A 25,339-nucleotide genomic window follows, 5' to 3' on the forward strand; every position below is an offset into this window, starting at 1 on the left:
CTGATTTCCTGCAGGCAGATGAAAAGAATATTTCAGTCAACAGGTTAAAGCAGACATGGTATTCTCTTCTCTGCAGAAGGCAGAAAATATAACAGATGAGTCAGGAATAATTTCTCCTCTCCTTTTTCCAGCCCTGCTCAGTTTATGTCCCTTCCAGCTCAGGTTGTCACCCTGCTCTACCTCCCAGCTCCACTCATCGCAGGCAGAGAACCAGCAAAACAACCTCAAAACGCCTATTAAGTAACAACGATGTGGTAATTCCTATATCTACATGTAACCGACAGCTGCCTGATCTTGAAAATTCCTCTTAACATTATAAAACCATTAAGGTCGCATTTTAAGTATGTGAGAAACTTTCACACTGCATCTTTAGAAGAAATCCCTGCTTAAGAGAGACTTAGTTCAACTTCCAGGAACCCTGCTATGAAGACACCAGGGAATAAAAACAAGTTCTTGTTTTCATGCTTTTACAAGCTTTTTTTCTCTAATGAGAAACCTAAAAAAAGTCTCTTAAGACACAAGCCTAAAAAAAAGCCTCCTAAGATGCTGCTTCTCTGCAGCTGGAGAAGGCACAGATTTCACCACTTTGCTGTGGCAGGACTTACAGTGACACAGAGGTGATACACAAAAAGATCAAATCTATAGGAAAAACTTCAAAACCACAGTAAAATGTACACACCCCTCCTACTCCAGGGCTTCATAACTGTACAATACATAACCACAGCATAACTGTATCACAAAAGCCACAGTATCTACATACTAAACAAATCCCTCAGCCTCTGGCAGTATTTTCTACATCTGTCTTAGGAATCACTCCAAGATTATCCATATTTATTTTAACGTAGATATCAGAAATCAATGAGCATTTGGGAAATGAACCTGGAGTAATGCAGGCCGTACTTCTGCCATCCTGTTTTGAGAACTACAGAAAGGAGGTGGCACTGCCACTGGTGAGACAGCCACTGTCCCAGTGCATGTGTAGTTTCCCCTGAAAGGCTAAAAGAAGAACAGGTTTCTGTTTCACACTCTTAAATATGTATATTTTTATGATATTTAGAGTTCTAGTTATTATATTCACTCCTCCCCTATCCACCTTGACTATTTACATAGTGGTTTTTTTATCCACACGGGTATTCTGCTTTATTTTATGGATCATCTGAATATTTTTCCTGTTTTAATTATAAGTGGTTTCTGCTCGCCCGCTTTCACGGTCTGAATACATAAGAACACAAGGGTTAGCCAAGCTTTACCTTCAGAGAGGTCTACGTACAGATCTCTGATACAGAATGGGCAGGGATGCCAAACGGTGCATACGTTGTCCTGGAAAAAGGAACGAATCATCTCTTTACCACCCCCAGTGCTGAAGTATGAGACTCCTGGGGGGTTGTGTTTATTCTGAGGGTGGGATGATGGGAGGGGAAGAGTCATCTGGGTTTCTCTTCCTTACTGGCACTCAGCCCACCCACTTCTTTCCTCCTCCAAAATTACTTTCTACAGCTGCAGATTGACAGATTATCGATGCCGTTTGCAGAACGAAGCCAAAACTGCAGCCTGCAAGTTTAAGAAATAGAGTAATGGAAAAGAAAAGTCATGGAAAATGGAGAGGCAATGCGGGCAAGGGGCAGAAAAAGGAGCAGGGACTCACAAAAGCTCAGTTTGCTCGCGGCTCTGCTACTGGCTTACTGGCTGACCTTGAGCAAAGCTCTTTACCTTCCCCTGCCCTAGATTCACTATCTGTAAAATGGGTAATGACATCGGCCTCTGGAAAAATATTGTGAGCTTCTCCTAATGCTCTGCTGGATAAAGAATTTGAAATTTTAGACCACTGGATAGCTGCTATGCACGGTTCCTAGATTTAATATGCATTATTTTATCCATCAGTTTTTTGTCAATAGAAATATGTGCAAATCCAACTGCTACCAGAAACATCAAGCATTTTTATTTCCAACCACCATAGCTGTCTCATTGGTATTTCCAGTAACAAGCCTGCAAAGACTGGATATAGGAACTGTTCACTGCATATCCCTCTCTCCCACCACACCAAAAAGAAGGCTTTACAAGAGCAGGGAAATGGAAAGACTGAGAAACCCTGTCAGAATTTGACACGGGATAAAAAATGCCAGACAAGAACAAGGTTTGGTTAACTACTGACACAGAAAATTTTGCTGGGGTGCCTATAGCATAGCTGCGCCACACCACACGGCACAGCCCCACCAGTGGTGCCATTAACACGCCAGCCTGCAGAGCTAGTGTGCAGTAACAGCAGAGGCTAATGGATCTACTCACACGTTACGCACACGTACGTATTTTTTTTTGCAGCATGCGTGTGCATACGCGCGCACACTGTTATCCCTCCGCAACAAGCTCCTGGCAGAGCACTCGCAGCGCACTGCACAACGCAGCTGGCTTCCAGCCTTATCAGTGCACCAGGCTATCTGATGTGAAACCAGAAATTCAAGAGCTACTCTGTCTGGCTGCCCAGTTCATCTCATCTCTGGTCACTAAAATATGGTACACAAGATCTACTCAATTCACTAAACTTTAAAATAAAATAACTAATCTACCTGTACCCTGTCCTACAAATTTAAGATACTATAAATCTCCTGTTACCTACAGGTCAACATCATCAGTTAGTAGAAGATCGATCCATTATTTTATAGCCCTTTGAAATAGAGGAGTCGAGATTTATTTTTAGTTATATTTTTCTCTTTGAGGCAGGCAAACCAATTCGGGAATCACAATAACCCGTATCCAGAAGGCAAAGTCTTGCTTTCCCCCCCTCCCCCCCACCCCCACCCCCCCCCATCCTGGACACAGCCTCTAAAATAACTCTAGATATTCACTTGGGCCTGGCTACAAATGCTGTGGGACTTTCTGCCAAGTCCAGCCAGGGATCCTGGAGGCCCCAGCAGTTTATGGGAGTGAGGAATGACTTTATTTACAACAAAAGTTAAGTTTCACAGTACCCCAGTTTCTATTTCTAACATTGCTTTCTTTCACTCCAAGCACACGTAAATTCACATTTGAAAAATATTTTCCAGCTTCTCCTATTTCTTGGACAGCAGAGTCTTTCCTTTAACTGCTCAGGATATGCTGCCTCCATCACATCCAAACTCTACTTAATAAGGCTCCTGCTGCTTACTCATGGCTTTAAGTATTCCTGTCCAGTCCACAGGTACCTTTAAATTTCAAAGCCCAGAAGATGAAAGGACTGAATCTTTCCTTGTTCCAAATCTGTATTTAGTGACTCGACTGTTTGAAGTCTAGAGACTACAGAATTACTGCCGGCTCCCCGGGAAGGAAATCTAGATGTGGAGAGGGGAAAAGGTGAGCTTCTTCAGACAAACCACTTCTTACAGTTCCCTTCTCTCAGAGCTGAATACTTGGCTTTGGAAAAGCTTTTTAATCCCACACTTGGGAATTGGTTCTCTTCTGGAAATATGTTGCTATTTATTTCCATTGCCTTCAGCTGCCTCTTCCCTCCCTCCCCTTCTCCTGCAAAAGGGACTGAGGAAAGTCAGAAGATAATGACTTTCAGACCACCCAAACACAGCAACTGAGAGAGATGAAGGCAGCTAAAAATCACTAACAGCACTGGAGCGCTCACTTGTGCGCCCAGTTCCGTAGCACCTGGTCCTCCCAGGTCATTTCTAATAGACTTGACACGTGCCAAGTAACCTGCAAAGGTCTCCCAGAATTTCTTCAGTGCACTATCGTGTGCCTGTTACTCTATCTTTCGGGAAACAGCTGAAAGCCTAGTTCATAACAACAATACCAACTTTCCTCTTGATAAATATCTGGCGTAGTTCCCAACCTTCCCAGATTTCTCTGCTGAGTCGCTCTTCCTGCCCCGATTATTCATTCCTGCAAGGCTCAGCACTGCCAGCCCGGCAGCCCTATCCCTGCTGCAGGCAAAGGAATTTGGGCAGGTCCACCTACTGCTCTTTCCTGTCCTCCCCTGCATGGATCTCCTTCTCACACTGGTTTTAAAGGACTCAGTTAATGACAAACGGTTTATCGACCGTGGAGGTCCTTCCCTTCTGCCAGATAATCACACAGTCACTTGGATGCAATTTCACCCGGTGCATTTCAAAATAGAAAGTCGGCTGCTTTGCGAGAAGCTGAGTTTGAGTGATGGAATTTTTTTTTCTTCCTCCTCATCCCTGGAACTATGAAATGATAACGTGATGAAAATAAATAGCAAAGTCTCTGTCTGTTACTGATATTCACCTTTCTAGAACTGAGAGTTACCCCTCAACTCACCTCTGCCTGGCCCCAAAGCAAGCAGTAATGACCTGCTTAATCTAAACCAGAAGAGCTCACATCAGCCTCCAGATCTGCTGACCATCATGGTGTGAGCACACCTGTGACAGAGAAGCATGAACCGCCTGTGACAGATGCTACTGCGCTGAGGACTGCTGAGGTTACTGGGATACCACACTAGACACAGTAAGCCTCATTAAAAAAAATGACAACATAAAAATCTGGTTTAAAAAAGAGGCAGAGGAAAGTAAGGAACTGAGAGCAACCATGAGGAACTTTCTTATTCTTTCTCTGGTTCAAGGTGAAAGGGCTAATCCAGGTTAGTTTGTATTTTACAGTGTGAAGACAGCACGGAGAGAAGGGCACCCTGTGTTCAAACGCCTGCCAGCATTTGCTGGGAGAAGCGAGGAGGGGAAGGAAGACTGGTTTAAACTGCGTGTTGAACATCCCGTGCCTCCTTCCCTTGGTCAACTGAGGGATTTAAGAGCACCTAAAACGTATTTGCAGAAGAAAAAGAAAACATCCTCCCAGCATGCTGAACCTCATCACACTGAATACCGAGGTCTGGTTGCACTGACCTTGCTCCCAGCTGTGGGATGGTCCTTCCACAGTCATACTTTCTGCTCAGAGGACCTTCACCTTCTTTCTTCACACCTTTGTATTTTCATCGGTACCAACCCACACCACGCTGCACCAGCACATGCTTCGCAGGTCTGATGCCCTCCACCACCATCTCTCTCACGTCTTTCATGGAAAGCAGAGATTTCTTTTGCAAAAGCTGCAGCCCAGCAGCCATGCCCAGGCTGGTGCAGAAACGACTTGCTGGTGCTGCCAGCGGTACCGGTATGAAACCAGGGCTGTATCACCCGCCAGAGGCAGCGGGAAGATCTGCCCAGGGCACACTGGAGAGGCTGCTCACCGCTGGTTACGCTGCCCGTGGCCATGTTGCAGGAGGGGAGAGCTGGAATCGCCCCAGGACAGGGACACAGCAGTGATGAAAGGGCTCCACCAGCCATCGCACAGCATGTCACCCTGCTCATCCCCTGCCTCGCCCAACGCGCTTCAGCCCTGCTCCCATCCTGTGCATTCACCATACCAGTTTAACCAATGCACGTCCTGGCTAAAGGCCCCAGCTGGGCTTTCCCCTCTCCCCTCGCTGCTCCTGGGGTTTCTCCAGATAGAGCCTGTTTTGCCCTTTCTGCATGTCTGGCTCACAAAGCGAGCTGTGGGCTGATCCTGCACCCCAGAGCACATCACCAGGGTGCAGGAGACCTGCTCAGCACCTCAGTGCCACACGGCTACACCCTGCTGCCACCTGTCCCCTGAGCAGTGTTTGGGGCCAAGGCCAGAGTAAGCTCCAAGGCTTACAAAACTTTTCCTGAGTTTTTGTTAGTTTGTTTTTTGGTTTTTTGTGGTTTTTTTTTTTTTTAAAGACACACAATTCCCATTTTGCATAGGGAAACCTCCCCCTTACACACAGAGACCCAGAGCAACCTTCCCCTGCCTCTCCCGCACTCTCTCATAAACATGTTTGTTATTTGCATAGATGCACCAAGAATCACTGAAGGACAAAAAAAGCTGCACCTGGAGTGGATTGCAGTAGATGAAAATTGAGAAAGACAGAAAGTTTTACTTTATTTTATACAATATACACAATATTTTACTTGACCAGCTACTAAAGTGATGTGAAACTTAAAAAGAACAACAAAAGAGTGCTTTCTGAATACTTTCTCTACATCCCCGTTCCCTTATTTCCCTGGGCCATTGCACTGTATTCACCACGTGATTTATTTATGTTACTATGAAAGCATAAAATATTTTACCGAAAATAACTCCGTCTCTTAAGTAGCAAATGCACTCCTGAAAATGAACTCAAAATTAAAAATTAAGAGCTTTAAGGAGCCAAATATTAGGCAATGGCTTTTCAAAACAGTGGTTCATCCTGCCTCCAGGGAATAGTGCTTTACAGCCTGCTCTCCATTTCTTTGTATTTTCAGTTCTTCCCATATGAAAAAAAGCTTTGCTTGTAGCAATGTTTCCTCTGGTTTAGCGATAAACGTGTGCTACTGGTTGGCTTCTCTAGCACCTTCCTTTTGTCCCTAGTGATACAGAAAATGAGCATCGCTCCAACCAGAGGTGCAACAAGGCAAAATGATTGTCTGGATGTACACGTGATGTAGCTACTACAGTGGAGTTTTCCTATACAAGGTCTATATGCAGCCTATGCATTTTCTGTACAGCCTACCGGAGGCATGTATTACTCGCCAGCTCAAACACAGCCCAAATTCTGCAAACGTTCAGCAGAAAAGACTGAGAAAACAATATCGGTTTCATTAATTGAGAATAAAAATCACAAGGCATTATATTATACTGGAGATCAGGAAACTGTAGCGTGAAAGCTTTAATTGTCTCCCAGTGTCAGTAAATGCCAGCAATGTTCCACAGAGCACAACGCAGCTTTGAAACCCAGGGGAAAACCAGTGGCACAAAAAATCAGTTGTATTGATACCAGAGTTGTGAGTTTGATCTGCAAAGCAGGACCGGTGTTTTGCCCAAGCCGAGCATACAGTCGCTATGCATCAGAATATTCTGCTGGAAGAATGATGGCTACATCTCCAAAAAAGATTTGTTTTTAAAGAAAGATGTGCAGAAATGGCACAAGCTACACCAAAAGAATCAATCCTCAGCGAAACAGCGCTGACTTACTAAAAAGTGACTACCACTGCGGAAATACAGGCTTAATTCATGCCAGTTATTACGCATTCCCGTGCTGAATGGCTTGGAAGAAATATGCAGCCTCAGCTTCCGAGGTTTAAGGCAGGTTGTATGAGAGGAGGCACCTGGTAAGGATGATCCCCAGCTCATCCCGCCCCTGCAGGACCGAGCGCTGCACCGGGCGCTCAGCCCGCCCCCGTTTCATAACCCTGCAACGTGCCCGTACACGGCTCACAGACAATTAGCATCCGTCCATCCATCCGGGGGCTCAGCTTACATCCGACTCCGCTAAAATAACTAAGTAACACTGATGCTGAAGGAAAAACACGGCTAGCTGCAGTGTTGCTTCTCGACGGCCACTCCCATCCTCCAAAAACCAAACAAACCACCAAAGGCTAAGGTCAGCTAAACGCCCCGTCTAGTTACGAGCACCCCCCTTCCCCAGCGACTCCGTTACTGGTAGATCAGAGCGGATCTGCTGAAGGGGCCGAGGGCAGCGGCTCTGGCTGCGCAGGGGCTCCAGCACCGCGCCGGGCTCTGCCGAAGCCGCACGATCGGCCTCAGGAGTTTTGCAACCCTTTTGCCCCAATTTTGAGCCCGGCATCACTTCTCTAGGGGGCGGGAGGAGATTTTGGGAAGTTGGGATATCAGGTTCTTTCTCCCCCGACGCTCGGCGGACAAACACTGCATTCTTGCTCTAGTTTCTCACTGAACTGGAATACCAAACGTGAGCCAAGGCCAGCCCTTTCCTCTGCTCCGCGCCTCGGGGTGCCTGCCCGCTGCCGCCGGCGGGGGACGGGGTGCCTGCCCGCTGCCGAGCCCTCCGAGAGCCCCCCGCCCCTGACAGGGCTGCCCCGGTGCAGCAGCAGCGCCCGCGGTCCTCACCCGGGCGGAGCGGGCAGAGGCAACCGCTCCTGCTGCCCCCCGGAACCCTGCCGCCCCCTCCTCACCCTGCCCGCGGGGGGCTGCCCCCCTGAACCCTGCTGATCCCCTGAACCCTGCCGCCCCCTCCTCACCCTGCCCGCGGGGGGCTGCCCCCCTGAACCCTGCTGATCCCCTGAACCCTGCCGCCCCCTCCTCACCCTGCCCGCGGGGGGCTGCCCCCCTGAACCCTGCTGATCCCCTGAACCCTGCCGCCCCCTCCTCACCCTGCCCGCGGGGGGCTGCTCCCTCAGCCCTGCCGCCCCCTCCTCACCCTGCCCGCGGGGGGCTGCCCCCCTGAACCCTGCTGATCCCCTGAACCCTGCCGCCCCCTCCTCACCCTGCCCGCGGGGGGCTGCTCCCTCAGCCCTGCCGCCCCCTCCTCACCCTGCCCGCGGGGGGCCGCCCCCTCCTCACCCTGCCCGCAGGCTCCGCGCTGGATGGCGATGATGGGCGGCTGGCGGAGGCGCTCGGCGCGGCGGCTGGCGGCCCGCAGCTGGCAGGGGCTGGCGTAGGTGACGGCGTCGCTGCCGCAGACGGGCTCGCTGCTGGCGCACAGGCAGCGCCCGGCGGCCGCCCGCTTGCGCACGGTGCCCGAGGCGGGCAGGCCGCCGCCCGGCGGCACGACGCACTGGAGCCCCTCACCGCAGGGCGGCCCGCCGCCGCCGGGCCCGCCGCAGGGCTCGCCCTCCTCCGCCCCGCAGACGCGGCAGCAGCCGCAGGCGTCCGGCACGGGCCCGCCGGGGCAGGAGGCGGGCAGCGGCGGGCAGCGCGACCGCTCGCAGCGCTCGGGGCAGGCGGGCGGCGGCGGCGCGGCGGCGGCGGCGGGGAGCAGGGCGGCCAGCAGCAGGCTCCAGCCCCACAGCGGCATCGCGGCGGCGGGGCGAGGGCAGGCGCGGGGCGGTGAGCGCGGCCCGCCGGGCGGGCGGCTTTAAGCGGCTGCACGGAGGAGGGGGGGGGCGGGGAGGGCGCGGGGCGGGGCAGCGGCCACAGCCCCCCCTCCTCCCCGGGGCCGTAACACCCCCCTCCCCGCAGCACCCCCCTCCCTCGGGGCCGTACCGCCCCGTCGTTCGGGGTCGGACACAGGCTCCGCTGCTGCCGCGACCTGCGGCACTCGGCGCTGGGTGTCGCGGCCGCGATGCGGCACCGAAAACCCGACGGGGGACGCGAGGGCTGACAACGTGCTGCTGCCAGCGCGGGGGGGTGTGGGTGCTGAGCACCCTCCCCCCGGGGGGATTACGGGAAGGGCGGTCTGAAGCCAACGTCGGTAACGTGCTGGGCAGATAAGGGGAGGGGGGGGGCAGGGCCGCCAGCGGGTCCCCGAGGAGCAAGGGGAGAAGCGATCCCTGCAAACGGCTCCAGCCGGGCGCTCGGAGCAGCGCGGCTCCGGGACAGGCTCGCCCCCATCTCCCGCCCTTGCCCCCGAGGGCCTCAGGGCGAGGTGGATACTCGCAATTAGCAGAAGGTTAAGTCAACCGAAAGAAGAAAGAAAGAAAAAAAACCTACCCAAACCCCAACCTCTTCCACCACCGCAGGAGCAAGCTGATCCAATTTATCTGGCAGCTGTGCGACTGCCGGACCCACGGACCCGTATGGCCTCTGCGCCACGGCCAGGGTGGTGTGAAGGGCAGTTTAAATCACACCCAAGCACCTTCCGATGGAAAAGACATAATTTCCAAAGCTAGTAGGGAAAGGTATAATGAGAACTCATAGCTGGAAATTGAGCACAGCCAATATTTAATTACCAGCCGATTAAACTTTTGAACAGACTACCAACCCGTAATTATTTAAGTGTATCTATCAGACATGGGATAACCAAGGACCTAATGAACTTGACAGCATTTTGTCTTGCCTAATGGTTTGTAAACTGTTAGGCAAGCTGCAACTGAGAAATCGAGGATGCCAGCAACCACATTAATACAGAGAATACAAAGTCCTTTCTCCTACAAAAAGTGGAATAGGCTTTAACAATATGCCATCTGAGCAGGTGGAAGCAGCATCCCAAGTGCTGGAATTCAAACCTGATTGTTCCAGGGAACATCATAAAAATCTTATCAAACCATGACCACAGAACCACAGATGGGCAAAACTTACTGAACTGCTTGATTAGTAGCTGCAGATGGAAAATCACGCAGACTCCAGCGTTCCCAATAAAAGCTCCAGTATGAACCCCTTAGATCTGTTGTTTTCCAGTAACTCCTATGCTGTGCAGGAAGAGAGGTTTCAGGAGAACTACTTGATTTCAGAAGTGACCAAAGTAGTAATCTGGAACAATTCACAGCAAAATGTCCTTAGTATTAAAATCATTATGGTGTTAAAAAGACTAGGAAAAAGTTTGAAAATGTTTACAAGTTTAAAAACATTTAAATATATGCATATATATACACATTTATATATATAAAGAATAAGGATAGAGATCATGGTAAAGTGTTATCAAATTATTGTTTATCCATTACTTATTAAAAGTAGCCGATAAGCTTCAGGGTGTGTTTTGGGGTTTGGTTTGGTTTTTTCCCTTTACTCTTAAATAAAGACAAGTCTTTAAGATGAGCAGTTTTAAGTAAATAAACAAAACAACCCCCCCCCAAAACCCCAAACCAACAAAAATATACAAGTTCAGAAAAGAACTTGCAAGCTCCAATTTGGAAGCAGGAGCAAAATATTCAGAGACCAGTGAGTTACCGTGGGGTTCAGTCGGGCCACCCAGAAGGGCTATCTGCTTTTCTGTCACGTTGCCTTGATCAGAGAACTTAGGGTCTGAAGCCACTGGAGCCTCATCTCTGTAGGTAGGAAAAAACACACATGCGGTGGGAAAGTTCCTCGTTCAGTCTTTCCTCTCTCCATGGGTGTTGCCTAGCTTGGTGTCCTTTGATATCAGTCGTTCCAGGGAGCAAAGGCAAGGCATGAACGGAGGCTCAAAATCCATGAACAAAAGCCCTGTTGACAGAAACCCACTTGTTACAATTCCCACAAGTTACAATACTTGTTATAAGCCCACCATTATAATTCAGTCAGTGCCGTCATTCAAAGCCCAAGTAAGGTGAATGAATCCTTGCCTCAAAAAAGGAGTAATTCATGAAAATTTAGTGTTTGCTTAACTCTTGAGCTTATAAAGTTTGCAAATCTTAAGCTAAATATTTAACTACTTCAAGAACCGCTGCAAGTTTAATGTTCTTGCACAAAAAAAACTTTGAAACATCGGTTGTGTATATTTATCTTTTCCATGATGTGTGATTCTTTTTTTGTACAATTAAGCCAGCACTATCAGCCTCAAGCTCTTTTACAGACTACTGAGAACGTATAATACACCAGCTAGTATTTTTTCTTCAATAAATCGCACAGAAATGGGATGTACATTTGCTGATAGTCAAACCCTGCAAAGGAAATAAAACACATCCCAAGGTCTCATGTGAAGACCATGAATTAGCAGTTCACTTCCAAATAAGTGGACTAGTATTGAGACCTTCTCCTGTTATGTTTTTTGTTTCTTAAACCTGGAAAGAACGGGAATTTTCTATTGAGTATTAAAAATAATGTTCTACTATATGAATTTGTTAGGTTGCACACAGTTGCACACAACTGAAAACAAACATCTCGCTTTCCAGAATAACTGCGATAAGTCTTTGGGAGTGATTTAATAGCTTTGTTTACTGAAAAATGTATTTGTTAATCTGTGCAGAAGTGCTTTACACCTGAAAGGCATCATAAACCCAGGAATTATTGTTTCTCCCCCATCATAACGTTTTTCACACGGGACAGCCACCCAAGCCAGCAGACGTTTATCCTCAGGGAGGCCAAAAACGTGGTCTGAAAAATACTTACACGTCAGAGACTTACTAGCAAAATATTCATCTCCTCCTCAAACGAACTCGATGATAGCAGGCTCCATCCAGAGATCACATGCTAGAAATTCTTCTAAAGATAGGAAAGTTTGGATGCCACTGTGGGGATTCCAGAATTTGCGGACATTCAGCCTCAGCCCTACTGGCGGGAGGGGTTGGGACAGAGGAGATGGGCCTCCCCTGCAGTCTGACAGCACGCTCTATATTACACCTGAGTTTTCAAGTGAGTTTTCCCAGATGCCCATGAAGATGTCGCAGCGTTACCCAAGATGTATCATTTACTGCCTTTGGAATCGCCACTTTGGAAAGAGCTGCTTCCAGGGCAAAGGCGGGAGCGAGAGAAGCCAGCAGCGCTTGCTGCAGGGTTCTTGCATTACTACTGCATGTGGAAAGGGTGGGAAGCAAGGAGCACGTAAAGGATGAAAAAAAAAAAAAAAAATGGTTGGCAGGAGAGAAAGGTGTTAACAGGACAGTCTGGGGCTACAAGTATCCTGGCCAGAAAGGAGGACGGGGAAAGTTTGAGATGGCCAGAACACCTGTATTCTGAACCAACTTAAACAGCTTGGACTTTACAGAAAGCTCTAGGTTTATTATGACTGTGTTTATCATTTTGTTTCATTCATTAATTGCTTTCTCCCACATTTTCTGTAGGAAAAAAAATTTGTCCTGCATACTTTGAGCCAGGATGTAACATCCCTACCCCATTCCCCAAAAACCTAGGACTTCTCTACTTTGTAGGGCTTCTCTATTTTGGTAAACAAAGATTTACTTAAAGAAAAAATATCCAACAAACCCCAACAACTTTTAAAAAAAACATACGCTGGAATCATAGCTACATACAGGAAAAAAATGCTGATAATTCGAAAGAGAATCAAAGCCAGGGAATTTAAAACTACTTTTTTCTTCCAGATGTGAATTCAGCCCCACTGCTTGACAAGCATAGCTGCTGGCATAATTTACAAAATAAACGATCAGGGTGTCTTTTGTAAAGCCTCACGAGAAAAGAGGCCACCTACCCCAAGAAACAATTGCTAATCTGAACAAATTAAGTATGTATTGGTGTACACCTGTTTTTTCCTTGATGTCAGAGGGCAATCCTACAACCAGGAGTACAAGTATTACACTACAGGCAGGGTCTGTAAAACAAGCGTTGGAATTTCCCAGTTAAACTCGCAGAAAACAAACGCGCTGCTATGCAAACATGCAGCTGACACTCACCTACTGGGAACAGAGTTACTGAGGTGTTGTGATGCTCTCAGTTATCATTAGGAAAATGGGGGCAATAGGAATGCAGTGTGACAGAGTGGTTTAAATTCTTCCGAGATGTGTTCACTGTGCATATTGATATGCAAAATCACAGTGCCAACAGTAATTTTAAATGCAAATCCCTAATTACAGTGCCAAAGGTACCACTTTGAAGAGCTATGTTCAAGTACACCATTCCATAGTACCTTTACAAATGACTATTAGTTTCTTTTTCTCAGAGAGGCTGCACAGAAAAACTGAAGTGAAAACCCAAGGCAGACATGTGGACGCGATGCAGTTACAGAGGACTCATGCTTAACTTTTATAGAGTTGCCTTCATTACTTCAGTGGAAGATCTCAGAAGTACTTTAGCAACTTACCGGCTTGGAGCATCAAATAGTTACATGGGTTGTGCTACAACATTAAGACATTAAATAAAACTGATAAAAGGTACAACTACATATAGTACAGAGGGCTTTTTTTTTTTTTTAATTATTTTAACCATTAGACTAAAAGTGCCCTGTCTTAATTTCCCCTCCTTTCATTTCTTCCCTCTCTCCCACCTCAAGTTAACATGGAGTCTTCATAAGAACAGTGATATTTGTCCCACATCTTCAGGGTGCACCTTTTTGGTGTGCTCCTTAATTTCTCCATCCATTTAAAATATAAGCTTCTTACAAAGCCTAAACGATCTGCCTTTGAATATCAACATTTTCTACTAATACAGACATTTTTAGGATAGGAGATACTCTATGATGCCATATGCACTTTTAACTCATTTCTGTATAGTGTTTTGACTTCTGAATATGTAATTGCAAAGCCTCGGAGTCAAAAAGTAAAGTTATTAAAGTAGCAGCTCAGTTACTAAAGAATGAAGGCGCAGACTGGTTAGGTCCCCTCCTTCAATCTGCAGCTGTGATTAACTCTGGTCTACCTCCAAACCGTGTCTTTTGTCGCATTACTTTGCCTACCAGGTGCAGCACAGATGCTTCCCTTCCAGTCCCGTGGCTGCCGAGACCGTACTCAGATGAGATATTTTAAAGGCCCCTCTGACCAGCAGCATTGCTGTAGACAGCCAGTTTCCCAGGTACCTTCCTGAAATTTTAAACTGCAGTAATTGACAGTCAACTAGCCCAGCTCAAGACCTCTCAGTACAGAAAGTTACTGCTTTATGGTGCTAGATATATGCATGTCATTCAAGCAATAATTGTTTTGAGCCTGCACATTTTATACAAACACCTAAGATACATATGTGTTTGTTTGTTTTTTTTTTTAAAAAAAAAAAAGGCTACTCTTAGGGGACTGAATTACCACCTAGCTCTGAGCAATGTTTCTCTTGTGTTGGCTTATCACAGTTCTTTTAACATCGATATATTTCATTACTGTTGCAGCTTGGGTTTTGCTACTTTGGAGAATCTGCTGTTTCATACTACAGAGTGCCAGTTCTTCAATTTCTTCTGTTTCAACTATTTTTTACTATCCTCCGATTGCCTGTAATTGCTTTCCACAGTCAGCAGTATCACAAGAAACCTCACACTTTCATTATTCACTGGGCAAGTTAACAAATTATTCGCTCTTTTCCTGTAGCATCATAGCTTCCTTAAGAGTAAAGCTGTATTGTAAGCAAAAGCAACCGGGAGAAAGGGATGTTTTCTCTTCAACCCATTTGCTGTCATTGCTATTCAAAGCTTACAAGGAGCAAGAGGTTTTTTTTAAAAAACAAACCAAAACACACAACCAACTTCCGAGTACTCCAGTGACTTGACTTAAATGGAGTTTCAAGATGGATTTCTTAAGACTCAAATATACTTAAAAAGTAAATGCCTGAATTGGAGTAGTTTTTAGAGTGTGACCTCTAGATGGTGCTGACAGCCCATCATCCCATGAGGTTAAAGGATATGCCAGCTCATAAGCTGCATGTCAGACCATTACCCTTTGGCAGTTACCTGCAGGCACATGGATTGCAGATTTAGCTGTTACCATTCCTGCAAACTTCTTATTGTAACACAGTGGGTTTACATCTATAACCATAAAGAAAAAAAAAATCAGTTCCTTCTTCAGTAAGGGGCAACAGCAAGGACACAAACGGAAACACGCAAGACAGCACGTAGTAAGGATAGCCAAGTCATTTCAGTGACCACAGTTCAGGTCACAACAGGCTGTGAAAGATAACTAAGATTTTTTACAAAAATAAGAGGATAAAAAAGTTGAAAGCTAAACAGCAGAGATGCACGCGATAAGACAGGTGAACTAGAAATCGTATTGTCGGCTCCTTTAAAGGAGTTTGAGTTGTAACCAGTAATTTCATTTCATTCTGGCAGTTCTTGCTAGGAAGAATAAGCTCTATAGCTGATCATGGGTCAGTATCTAACATGGTGTACTAAGGACCTTACGAAGCATAACTCCATACTGCTGCAGTCAAGCCGCTTTTGGAACTTCGTGATGCTACGACAAAGCTGAAAACGCCTACTGTGAACTGAGACGGGCTACCAGAGGTACAGTTACATACACGTTTCATGCCAACTCTGGTAGTGACGTAACTGGTTAAAATGGAAGCTTCAAGGCGCTCAGTGCAGCGACTCCTCTAGAAATCATATGTTAGAGTAAAATGTATCAAAATGTGTGTGCCGTTGCCCCCAACTAGTGTAACTGCAGATGTGTACATACCTGAAACAATTAAGTCACAGAAGATGTCACAGTCAAACTGGAATTTGGGTAACTGTATACAGCCTAGATAAAATCTTTTATTCAATTACCATTCTTTATCTGAAGCTAGCATGCTGTTGAGACAAGACCTATGAAGTGTGGCACTTAAAAGGGAAAAACAGACTTGAGAAATGCAGTCACCCAAGTATGACTGGGTCAGACTGTCTACTGCACAGACAGCGAGGTGCTTCCAGATGTCATATACATGCTGTTATTTCAGAAAAGCATTTTTGATTTTGCAATTGCTTAATGCAATGACAAACCCAAAAAACCTCGCATGTTACGTTTTGTTCTCCTGGGATTCTTTTTTTCCCTCTTTCAGATGGTGCCTGACTGTTTCCAAATGGTTAACTTGACATTACTACGTATCATTTCTTCCCTTCCATGGATGGAAAAGAAACCTGATCAATTCCCTTTGCGTAACATGTAAAAATTCCACAAAAAAACTTGGAACAGCGAAAGAAAAACAGCTCATTCTGTTCAATTTCTTTAACTACACAGCCTGACCAGATTTGAAGAATTAAAAAGATGTTCTAGCTAGATAAAAGAATCTGAGCTCTTACATGCTAAAAAGGAACATATTGTTCTGAAAAAATATTTAATACAGTGCAAGGAAACTCAGTCAGATGTTACTTTAAGTTATCCAAACTGATTTATTGACAATTTAAATGTGACATATTTACAGCACTGTTTCTAAAATAATTTAACATTTTTCATAGATTTATAAAAGTACTGATAAATAGGAGACCCTGACAATTACCAACCACAAATATTTCCCTATGCTACTGAACTACAACAGTAGTTCTTTACTTTTTTCTTTTTTTCTCCTCCCCCCACCCCACCCCCCCCTTTTTACAAGTCCCATAATGGAGCTGCTTTACCTCCACCCAATGTGTAAAATTGCCAATACCAAAATATAATAAAATGAACATGCAGTGTGAAAGCTGTACCAGAGCAAGTGATTTCAGATGTTAGACTACAGTAAAAATATTTCAATGCAAAGTGTCTTCCACACAGAATGTACTTGTGAAAAAATAAGCCTTTAAAGAGCTATTGTTTTATCTTTATAGAAGTTAAAACCTACAATACTAGTACAGACATTTACAGTAACTTTCAATTCTGTGCTAGTTTTCACATATATCTAAAGAGTCAAACAAAACCAGTAATTTACAAACACCACTGCCTTAAGACTGTGGTTAGTTAGCTTATGGATAAAAAACATGAAGGTGCTGATACAATTTAAGGTTTTGAAATTGTATTTCACTCTTACATGACACCAATCATTCTATCCTTGGATCAACAAATTATTGCGGTAAAGCCATCCGTATCTCTCAAGCAGGAAGTCAGTTTGGAAGTTGGAGAGAAGATGGACTTGTACGATATGTATCTTAGGTTCTAGCAGACGAAAGTATCACAAAGCTGGACAATCTGAATCACAATAAGCAGCAGCACGAGATATTTGTGGGGGTTTGATTAAAGCAAGTATTTCTCAAAAATTATGAAAATTACACAATCTAATCCAATACTTGAAATGTAAAGGTTCTTTTCATTTGCATCACTGAAGCCCCATAACAGTGTACACAAACAACAAATACTCTTTTTTTAAAAAACACACACATATTGCACAGCTAGTGGGTGTGCTACCAGAAAACTGGTATCCCTAGCATAAGTTTTCTATTTTACATAGCTGTTTCAAACTATGCTAATTCAGAGCAACTCCAAGCCAACGGTCAAAACCATTAAGAATGGTTTGTGTACACAACTAACCCAGAAGTGTTTCAACAATGTGAGAAAAAACACAGGCACTTAAGATTATTAGTGCACCAAAAAGTTACAGGCCACAACTGCATGACTATGAACAGTTCAGTACCAATAATGACAAAATGAGGAGGTTTTCCACTAATTCATACAGAAACAAGAACTGTTCACAAAGCACTGGTAAGGAAACCATTCTCAAAACAGTAATTAAACAATACATTTGGAGATCTAAGAAAAATAATTGCTGCAAAGCCTAATGTAACACAATAAAAACTCTACACTCAGTTCAAAAGATCTAAAGTGTCCAAATTCAGAAGCCAAATTTCTCTTCTCCCCCCTCCAAAACACCATTACATGCAGTCCATTAAAATCCAAATGTGCAAAAAGTTATAACCCACCTTTAGGAGTGCATCAAAAATAGGCTGACTATTCAAAGGACTATTTTAGTGGAAATTTTACAGCACCATAATTAGAATTCCAAGGGAGTTCAGAATTCATGTTCTGCTAACAAATCGGTTGACACTGTTGATCCTAAAGAACAGAAGAAACATTTTGTGCATTTCCTGGTATCTGAAAGTCATGGAGAGAAACAGTTCTCAGCTATGCCTAAAATCTTACTGTAGTTCAAAATGAAATTAAATAATCACATTTGTAAATAATCGCATCTGTTGGCATTAAGTTCTCTGCAATATAGCATTAGTTGTAAATTTAGTAGTAAATTTGCCAGCTTAGGAATGAAAAGTTGCTGGTACCTTGCTTACTTGCAGAAGTACTTCTTTGTTTTTGTCTTTTTTTTTTTGTGGGGGTTTTTTTCTTTTAAATTGTGCAGTTTGGCCCTTCCCAAGTAAGTGATTTACTATCAGGCTTTGAGAAAATGCCTAAGGCCTATTTCTGACCCTCAGCTGAAAGGCAATATACAAAGACATTATATATACACATGTGTGCACAGAAACACACACATACATATATATATAAAAAAAAAAATCAGTGTTCCGGTTTTTTGTTCTCATTTCCTATAATTTTCTTTGGTTAGAAGTCCAAGCAAGGAAATTAGAGGACCGAACAAATGGATCATTCTCCAAACACTTCCATTGCTACACATCACTAACTGGAAGGCTTGCATCATCCAGATCCACAAGACCAGGATCCTGTTCCTGAGTGCCATTTTCACTTTGGGGTTCTGAGAGGCCCCATTCAGTCACTTTGGAAGCTGATTCTCTTGGAGCGACAACCTGGATCTTGTAGCTCCCTGGCTTGGCCTTGGTAAAAGATTCGTGAAATCCTCGCTTCTCCAAGGCAGGGTATTTGGTGTGAGGGTTTGGGACCAGAGGGCTGCCGTGAGCGGCTGTGGAATGTGAGGTGGCTGGGGCTGGGATGGCAGAACGGACAGCATGGTTGGGTTCGGAAGAAGACTCTGTATGCTCCTGGAAAAGAAGAGCATGTGTGAGATGAAGTCATTGACATCTTGTTGGAAAGATTTCATGTTTCAGATTTCACTCTCCAGAAAAAAAAAAAATCAAGACAGAAAATACACAAAGTGAAGCATCAGCCACAGCAGCAGAAGGCAGGTGTTTTCTCAAGGCGGTGTATTATTAAATGTGAGCTTACAGCAGTATGTGACAGCAACATCAGTTTCTTTATTTGAAGAAACGGAATTTCACAAATCAAGCTCAGCAGCTCTTTAGACTTTATAATATAGTCCAGAAAATTGAGGCTTCTCGTTTTACTAATAAGTAACCCTTTGAAGATACACACTTTAAAGGCCATTGAAAGTGACATCTTTCCAAGAGAAATGTATTCGAACATGTTCACATACATTAGGATTTAGGCTATGAGTACCTGAAGTAATGCACATTTTACTGTTCCCTCTTCTTAGACTACTAATCTCTCCTATTTGTTATGGGGATCAAGCAAAAAATAGTAACTATTCTATGCTATCAAGTCTCTGTAACAGTTTCCAAAGTTAATGGACCCAGAACAGAAGCTGATCTTCAAGCTGCTCCTTTAAATTGACAAGCTTTTTTTTGTGTTTATTATTAACTGCCATTCTTCTGACCTTTACATAACTATCAGACCGATACAGTGAAAATAATCTTCCAGTATTTACTTTCTGATAGAAATAAGTTCCCTAACTACCTAGGAATGATTTAGATGTCTAAAGCATAAGCACAGAGTGCCATTTTAGATGTCCTAGGGTATTCTGCTTAACCTACAGCTATAGCTCCAGAATAAAAAATTGCTCAGGCTCTGGACTGTTGCTCTCAGTTCTGTAAGGATGTCTCAAATACCTAGGGATACCTGTAACAGCGCTGGATACAGTGTTAAATGGTATGGTCAAAATGACGTGCAATGATGCAGTGACTACTGCACTCTGCATGCATTAGGAGCTGCAGCTGCTGCCACTTCTGCCATCACCAGGGTTAGTGCATGGACTACAGGAATCTGCAAACCCGTGCGTGTACACAAATCAAGTCACTTTTCAAGCACGTTTGTTAGCCAAAAAAACATCACAGATGTGTGTCCAAGATGCAAATATAGAACCTCAATGAAAAATTTTTCACGGCAGTTTTCCAAGTTTCTTTTAGAATGCTATGACATGACTTCATAAATGCATATCATAATGGATTCTGCCAAGCACTACTGTATTTTTTACCAATTAATATTATTGTGTGAAGGAGCTGTGCAACTTTTTCGGAATTCAGTTTTGCATTCATTTTCAGTGAATTATTTCACCTTATTTACAGTGGCTTATTTCATACTTGACTTGATACTCCACTTTAAGAAAAACATCTGCTTTAGGAGAACATATGATTCAGTGATTTATCTACTGTTCTTCTCATTAAGAATTTTAGTTCAACAAATAGGACAGAAGCAAGGGATATTAGAACAAGATCTTTTTGCTAAATTGAACTGAAGGATGCTCAAGTTTTACTACCCACACTGGCTGTAATTTCACAGTTAAGAGACTATGCTGCTGTATTACTCCTAAGGTGTACTGCTTTGAACAGTGTACTGATTATACATTATAATGCTTCTACATTTGAACTAATAATTTCATGCAGAGACTTACAAGCCATGCAAATCAGGCTACAATATTATCCTTCCAATTACTAGAGTTACAACGTGCATTTTTTCGTGTGCACGCATCTGTATTAGTTTGTGGGTAGCTTAAATTTCATTTTGCTTTTGCGCAGTTTCAAAAAAATGTAAAGTAAATGGAAATATGAACTCTCATGCAAATTAGTTTTAATACTTTCCTATTTAAATTACATCACATAACTTACGTTTAAATATATACTATGCTTTGAAGTATAAATACATGTTTTTGCCAATTTCCAATTATTTTAAAAGTAAGAAAAAATAGTGAAAACCTGTAAGTGAATGACATAATTTATGAGTTAGTTTTCAGTAATAGTAATGACAACAGGTAGCATTATTTTTAGGGTTTTATAGTGCAAATTAGTCTTTAGTCCTAGCCCTCTGTTAAGAAGGCAAGTTTACATGAGAGCCCACATACGTGCTGCATTCACCAGTTCTTGATGTATACCTCTGTATACAAGGATTCGACAGCCTTCTGGCCTGCCGCATCTGGAACACAGTGCAAAGCTAAGATTAGAGTAACCTATACTTGGGGAAAGAAGAGAAGAGAGGGAAAAAGAAAGAAGTGATGCAGACACTAATAGCTAGATTGCTCCATTAGCCCCACACACACAAAAAAAGCATATCTGTATATTTTCATTCCCCCCAAAAGAAACAAAATTTATGACAGAAGTTCTATTTAAAAGCATGAAGCAGCTCCCAGCTGCAAAAAATAATTGAGAACTTAGATTGAGTTAATAGAAATACAGTATCAATGCAAACGTGTAGTCAAAAGCCAGATTTACATCATTTCGGATTATGGGGGTAATGATATATTCAGCTTATTACAAAACATCCCACAGCCAGAAAGTTAAAACCACAGCTTGCAACATCTGAACTGTGAAGTAGTCCATTTGTTAAATCTGGATGTACATACTCTGAGACACTGTGACACCGCAGTAATCTTCACTACTTTTCACAAGCTACTGTACTTTGTACTGAACATCAAGTACAGTTTAAATGCAAGTATGTATGAAATGTTGGTATCCACAGGGCTTCACAAATGTTAAGATTTGTCACAGTGCCTCAGTTCAGTAATGCTAGATGGTGTTCACACTAAAATTCCAACAGTAAAAACTAATTCATGCGAGCAGAGATCTCTTAAAAGAAGTTACTTTAAATTTGAATCTGTATCTGCATATACAATAAACTATCAACAATGGAGAATGACAACTTAGCAGTGAGTTGTTAAAAACCAATTAGAATATTGCCATTTGATTGCAACATTCAGTGATTAGCAGGAACACCTCACAGGAATTAGTTTCAATTTTACTTCCAAACTAGTAGTAGTGACAAAGGTCACACTGAACTTAGGAGAATTTTTTTAAGTTAGCACTTGCATTATCTACATGTTCAAGACAATACAATGCACAAAGTTACATACAGGCAAGACTAAGGTAAGTGCTCCATTAAAAATGCCAGTCTGTATGAAAGTTCATGCAAAGATGCCACATTACTACAGGACAGGATAGAGGACAGGCAAAAGGAAAAAACAACTAGAACTTCATGTGCACAAGTGAACATCAGCTAATCACATTTTCTCTGAAGTTCAGAATAACATACGGAAGCTGCTGATCTTCCAGGTCCCCGTTGTGCTACAATGGCCCCAGAAATTGCTTTTATCCAACTGTGCATGTCTTCTGGACTGTCCGCCTGGATCAAACGATATGCATTAAATTTAACATAATGAACTCTCAACTTTCCTGTTCTCCTCACCACCTGCATTAAAACGAGAGCCTTAACCTACTTTAGTTATTTAAAGCCACAGAGACTTCCATTTCTTAACTCAGGCATTTCTTAATATCTTACCCCGAATTTACTATTACATGTACATTATTTAAAGTAGTAGGCAAGAAGTAAGTATTTTTATACTATTTGAATACTCTAGACTCAAATATTTACTACCAGCAAGCAAAAAAATTAAAGCACCCACAGAAATTCTTACAGGAGATATGCTGACCCCTCTTAGCAGACTCTGGCCAATGACACAACTTCTACACTTTTCAGTCACTGTTGCACTTCTATGATGTATTTACTGAAGAGTTGCAGTCAAAAATAAGTCACTGTCGGGGGTCAGCTGTACATCTACTTAGAACAATAATCCAACAAAGATGCAAAAGATTAACAGTGAATACCAAGGGTGTACATACCCAGGATAAATACAGATAAAAAGCTAAAGCCATCTCCTAATTAGGTTGCAGCTTTAAGCCAGCACTTCGACCCAGCAAGAAACATCTCCAACATGTCACTTAAGTTCAGCTACAGGACAGCTCGTAACTCAACATCTGGCATCACTGCCTGTATTAGACTATATAGGCCTTTCTGATCTGACATGTGAAACTCAAAGATTACTTCCAGTACTACAAGCATCACATTCCTACACAGCTAGGAAAAGCATGTCTTTGATTTTTATTAGTTCCAAACATTTAGAAGGTGACATGGTAAGGGTGCAGTGAATAAGTGCATGTGGATACACGTTACCAAATCTGTACTGAAATCTGAATGTTGCTGTTAGTGGGTATTTTAATGTGGCAACTAAGTTGAATCTGAGAATTCAATTAATACACATAAAAATTCAGTACTTCAAAATGAAAGATTTATTATATTGAGTTCATCCCAATAAAAAGCACGTTAGGATTTATTGTTTATTATTTTCATATGCTACCAACATCACACTTGCTGTTGCGTGGAATATTTCTTATATGCACATTTCTGAAATACAAAGACCACATTCCCTCTGAAAATCATGGCATAGTTAAATACAACTTTAAAAGCAAAACAGCAGTGCTTCTTTGCTTTGCCTATGGTAGTTTCTTGGTTTTGCCCAAAGTTTAAAAAGAGAAATTACCTGTACATAAAAGGTTCGAGAAGTTGTTACAATTTCAAAGAGATTGTCTCTCATCATTATATCACTGTAAATGAAACAAAAATATTTCAACAGCAAGTACAACTTTCCCACTTACTCTATTTGAAAAAAGACTCTAGGATGTGCAGAGAATCAGAGCATTTGTTGTCTGAAGACCTTCGCATTTCTTTATCACTCTATATTTACAAAAAAGCCTCCAATAAAGTAGGAAAAGAAAATCAGCATGTGTTACTCATTTTATTGCTAAGACACTTTAGTTTGTGGTATGTGTGCTACTACATATATTTTTAATTGGAACATTCTAAAGCATATGTTAAGTTTAAAAACTGTTCTAGTCAAATTTCTGTAAAATTTTACATTTATATTTTGTTAGGTCTTTGCAAAGTAGTAGTCCTAAACAGTAGCCTGCTAAAAAGGAAATTGAATATCCATCATAACTACCAAAAAAGCAATTATTTCCTTAGTAGATTGCCATTTGGTGGGAGGGAAGCAGCAGGAGGAAGAGTATTCTCATCTTCATTCAGACATGTAACATAAGGTAATGTTCTCTAAAGGTTTAGAGATTGTATGAGCAGAATACAGACTCCTAAAACCGCTGCCAGCACCCATGCATCTCTAACTCATGATTACATGATATTCCTGAACCACCCTTGTCCAATGCATTTACATTCTACTGAATGTTACAAGTTTGAAACACACCAATACAGAACCCTCAAAACTAGTTTTACACACAAAGCTACCTGCTGTCCTTTAAAGAAAGGATATCACATCACATACATAAACCAGAGTTATTAGAAAGTTCTCCACTGTTTCCAGCAAGCAGTCCAGCCATGACAAAGCAGTGTACTACAGCCCATGTAACAGCATCAGTGCTTCTCTCCTCACCTTTGTTTGCATTCCTGAACTTTGTGGACCTCCTTAAGTGGTATAACCCTGAGAGGTTCCTTTTCCTGAAAACAAGGCAAAAATATTTCAGTAGAATCTATCTAAACTAGATTACAGTCAGAAAGTCAGGGGTCAGGACAGTTGACAGCAGCAGATGTACATAAATGAGACTTTCAAGGCAGTTGCTTATGCAAAAGGTGGCGTCAACCAGAATTTAATTTGCTTTTGTAAGTAATTAAACCAACCATGAAACTTGCAATGAAAAGGACGCCAAATCAAGAAGGAAAACACCCCAAAACATTCACTCATCTTACCATAATGGAGATAACCACCCCTTGTCCCCTTCTTCTAACCTGATCAGAAAACTGAATCTGGCCTCAAGCAGCTTATTTCAGTAAAATTATGACTATATTCATTTGCTATGAAATACTGTAGGATGCCTCGTTAATCGTATTGCATGAAATGATTTAAAATAAAATTGTACCCTATACTCACTACAACCAAAAATAATCCAAAGAAATCAGTCATACCACAACCTGTAAAAAAGTATTCCTAGAGCACACAAAAATTCTGTTACTGTAACAAAATAAGCGTCAATTCTGTAAAAATTTTACACAACAGGAAAAAGCGAGAACATTCATACAGAAATACTTTCACTTTTGCCAAAAACGTAGTATCATAGATACTATTGTTTTCCTGTGGTTGTTGCAGTAAAACACAAACATACAAGTTATTTTACTTCCTAATGTGTTTTCTTTAAGCAATGTTACAATGGACTTCAGTTAGCTTCAGCTTATAGACAAAACAAAAACTGTCAGCTGTGGAATGACTACTTTGCCTACACTCTCTATTACACATATACTTAAGTGTTATGTTGTTATAACAAACAGTACATGCCACCCAAATATAACCATCCTCAGATGTCAGATTTTATCAGATCACTTGTCTCTATATGAGATCAAACATAGGGAGTTTAAAACTCAGTGTTTTCAGTTATTTT

The 25,339-nt window shown here is 42.8% G+C and overlaps 2 protein-coding genes across 10 annotated transcripts in view; both read right to left on the reverse strand.

Moving 5' to 3' along the window:
* Window positions 1-8,819, reverse strand: part of HTRA1 (HtrA serine peptidase 1) — a 33,902-nt gene extending 25,083 nt beyond the window's left edge. Inside the window, exon 1 of the mRNA XM_055812854.1 lies at window positions 8,317-8,819. Within this exon, the coding sequence (XP_055668829.1) occupies window positions 8,317-8,770 (454 nt within the window). The 5' untranslated portion in view covers window positions 8,771-8,819. The remainder of the gene's footprint in view (window positions 1-8,316) is intronic.
* A 7,506-nt stretch (window positions 8,820-16,325) lies between these two features.
* PLEKHA1 (pleckstrin homology domain containing A1) overlaps window positions 16,326-25,339 on the reverse strand; it is a 38,656-nt gene continuing 29,642 nt past the window's right edge. For 2 of the 9 annotated variants that reach the window (XM_055805574.1, XM_055805579.1), the window contains exons 9-13: window positions 24,340-24,404; window positions 23,437-23,500; window positions 22,124-22,241; window positions 20,998-21,038; window positions 16,326-18,874 (exon numbers count right to left, since the gene is read on the reverse strand). In XM_055805574.1, the coding sequence (XP_055661549.1) occupies window positions 18,545-18,874; window positions 20,998-21,038; window positions 22,124-22,241; window positions 23,437-23,500; window positions 24,340-24,404 (618 nt within the window). In that variant the 3' untranslated portion in view covers window positions 16,326-18,544. Of the gene's footprint in view, window positions 18,875-20,967; window positions 21,039-22,123; window positions 22,242-22,533; window positions 22,674-23,436; window positions 23,501-24,339; window positions 24,405-25,339 lie in introns of those variants that run through there. The other 7 variants (XM_055805586.1, XM_055805622.1, XM_055805589.1 and 4 more) reach the window with 6 other exon arrangements.

Source organism: Falco peregrinus, chromosome 1, assembly GCF_023634155.1.
Source record: "Falco peregrinus isolate bFalPer1 chromosome 1, bFalPer1.pri, whole genome shotgun sequence".
NCBI lineage: Eukaryota > Metazoa > Chordata > Aves > Falconiformes > Falconidae > Falco > Falco peregrinus.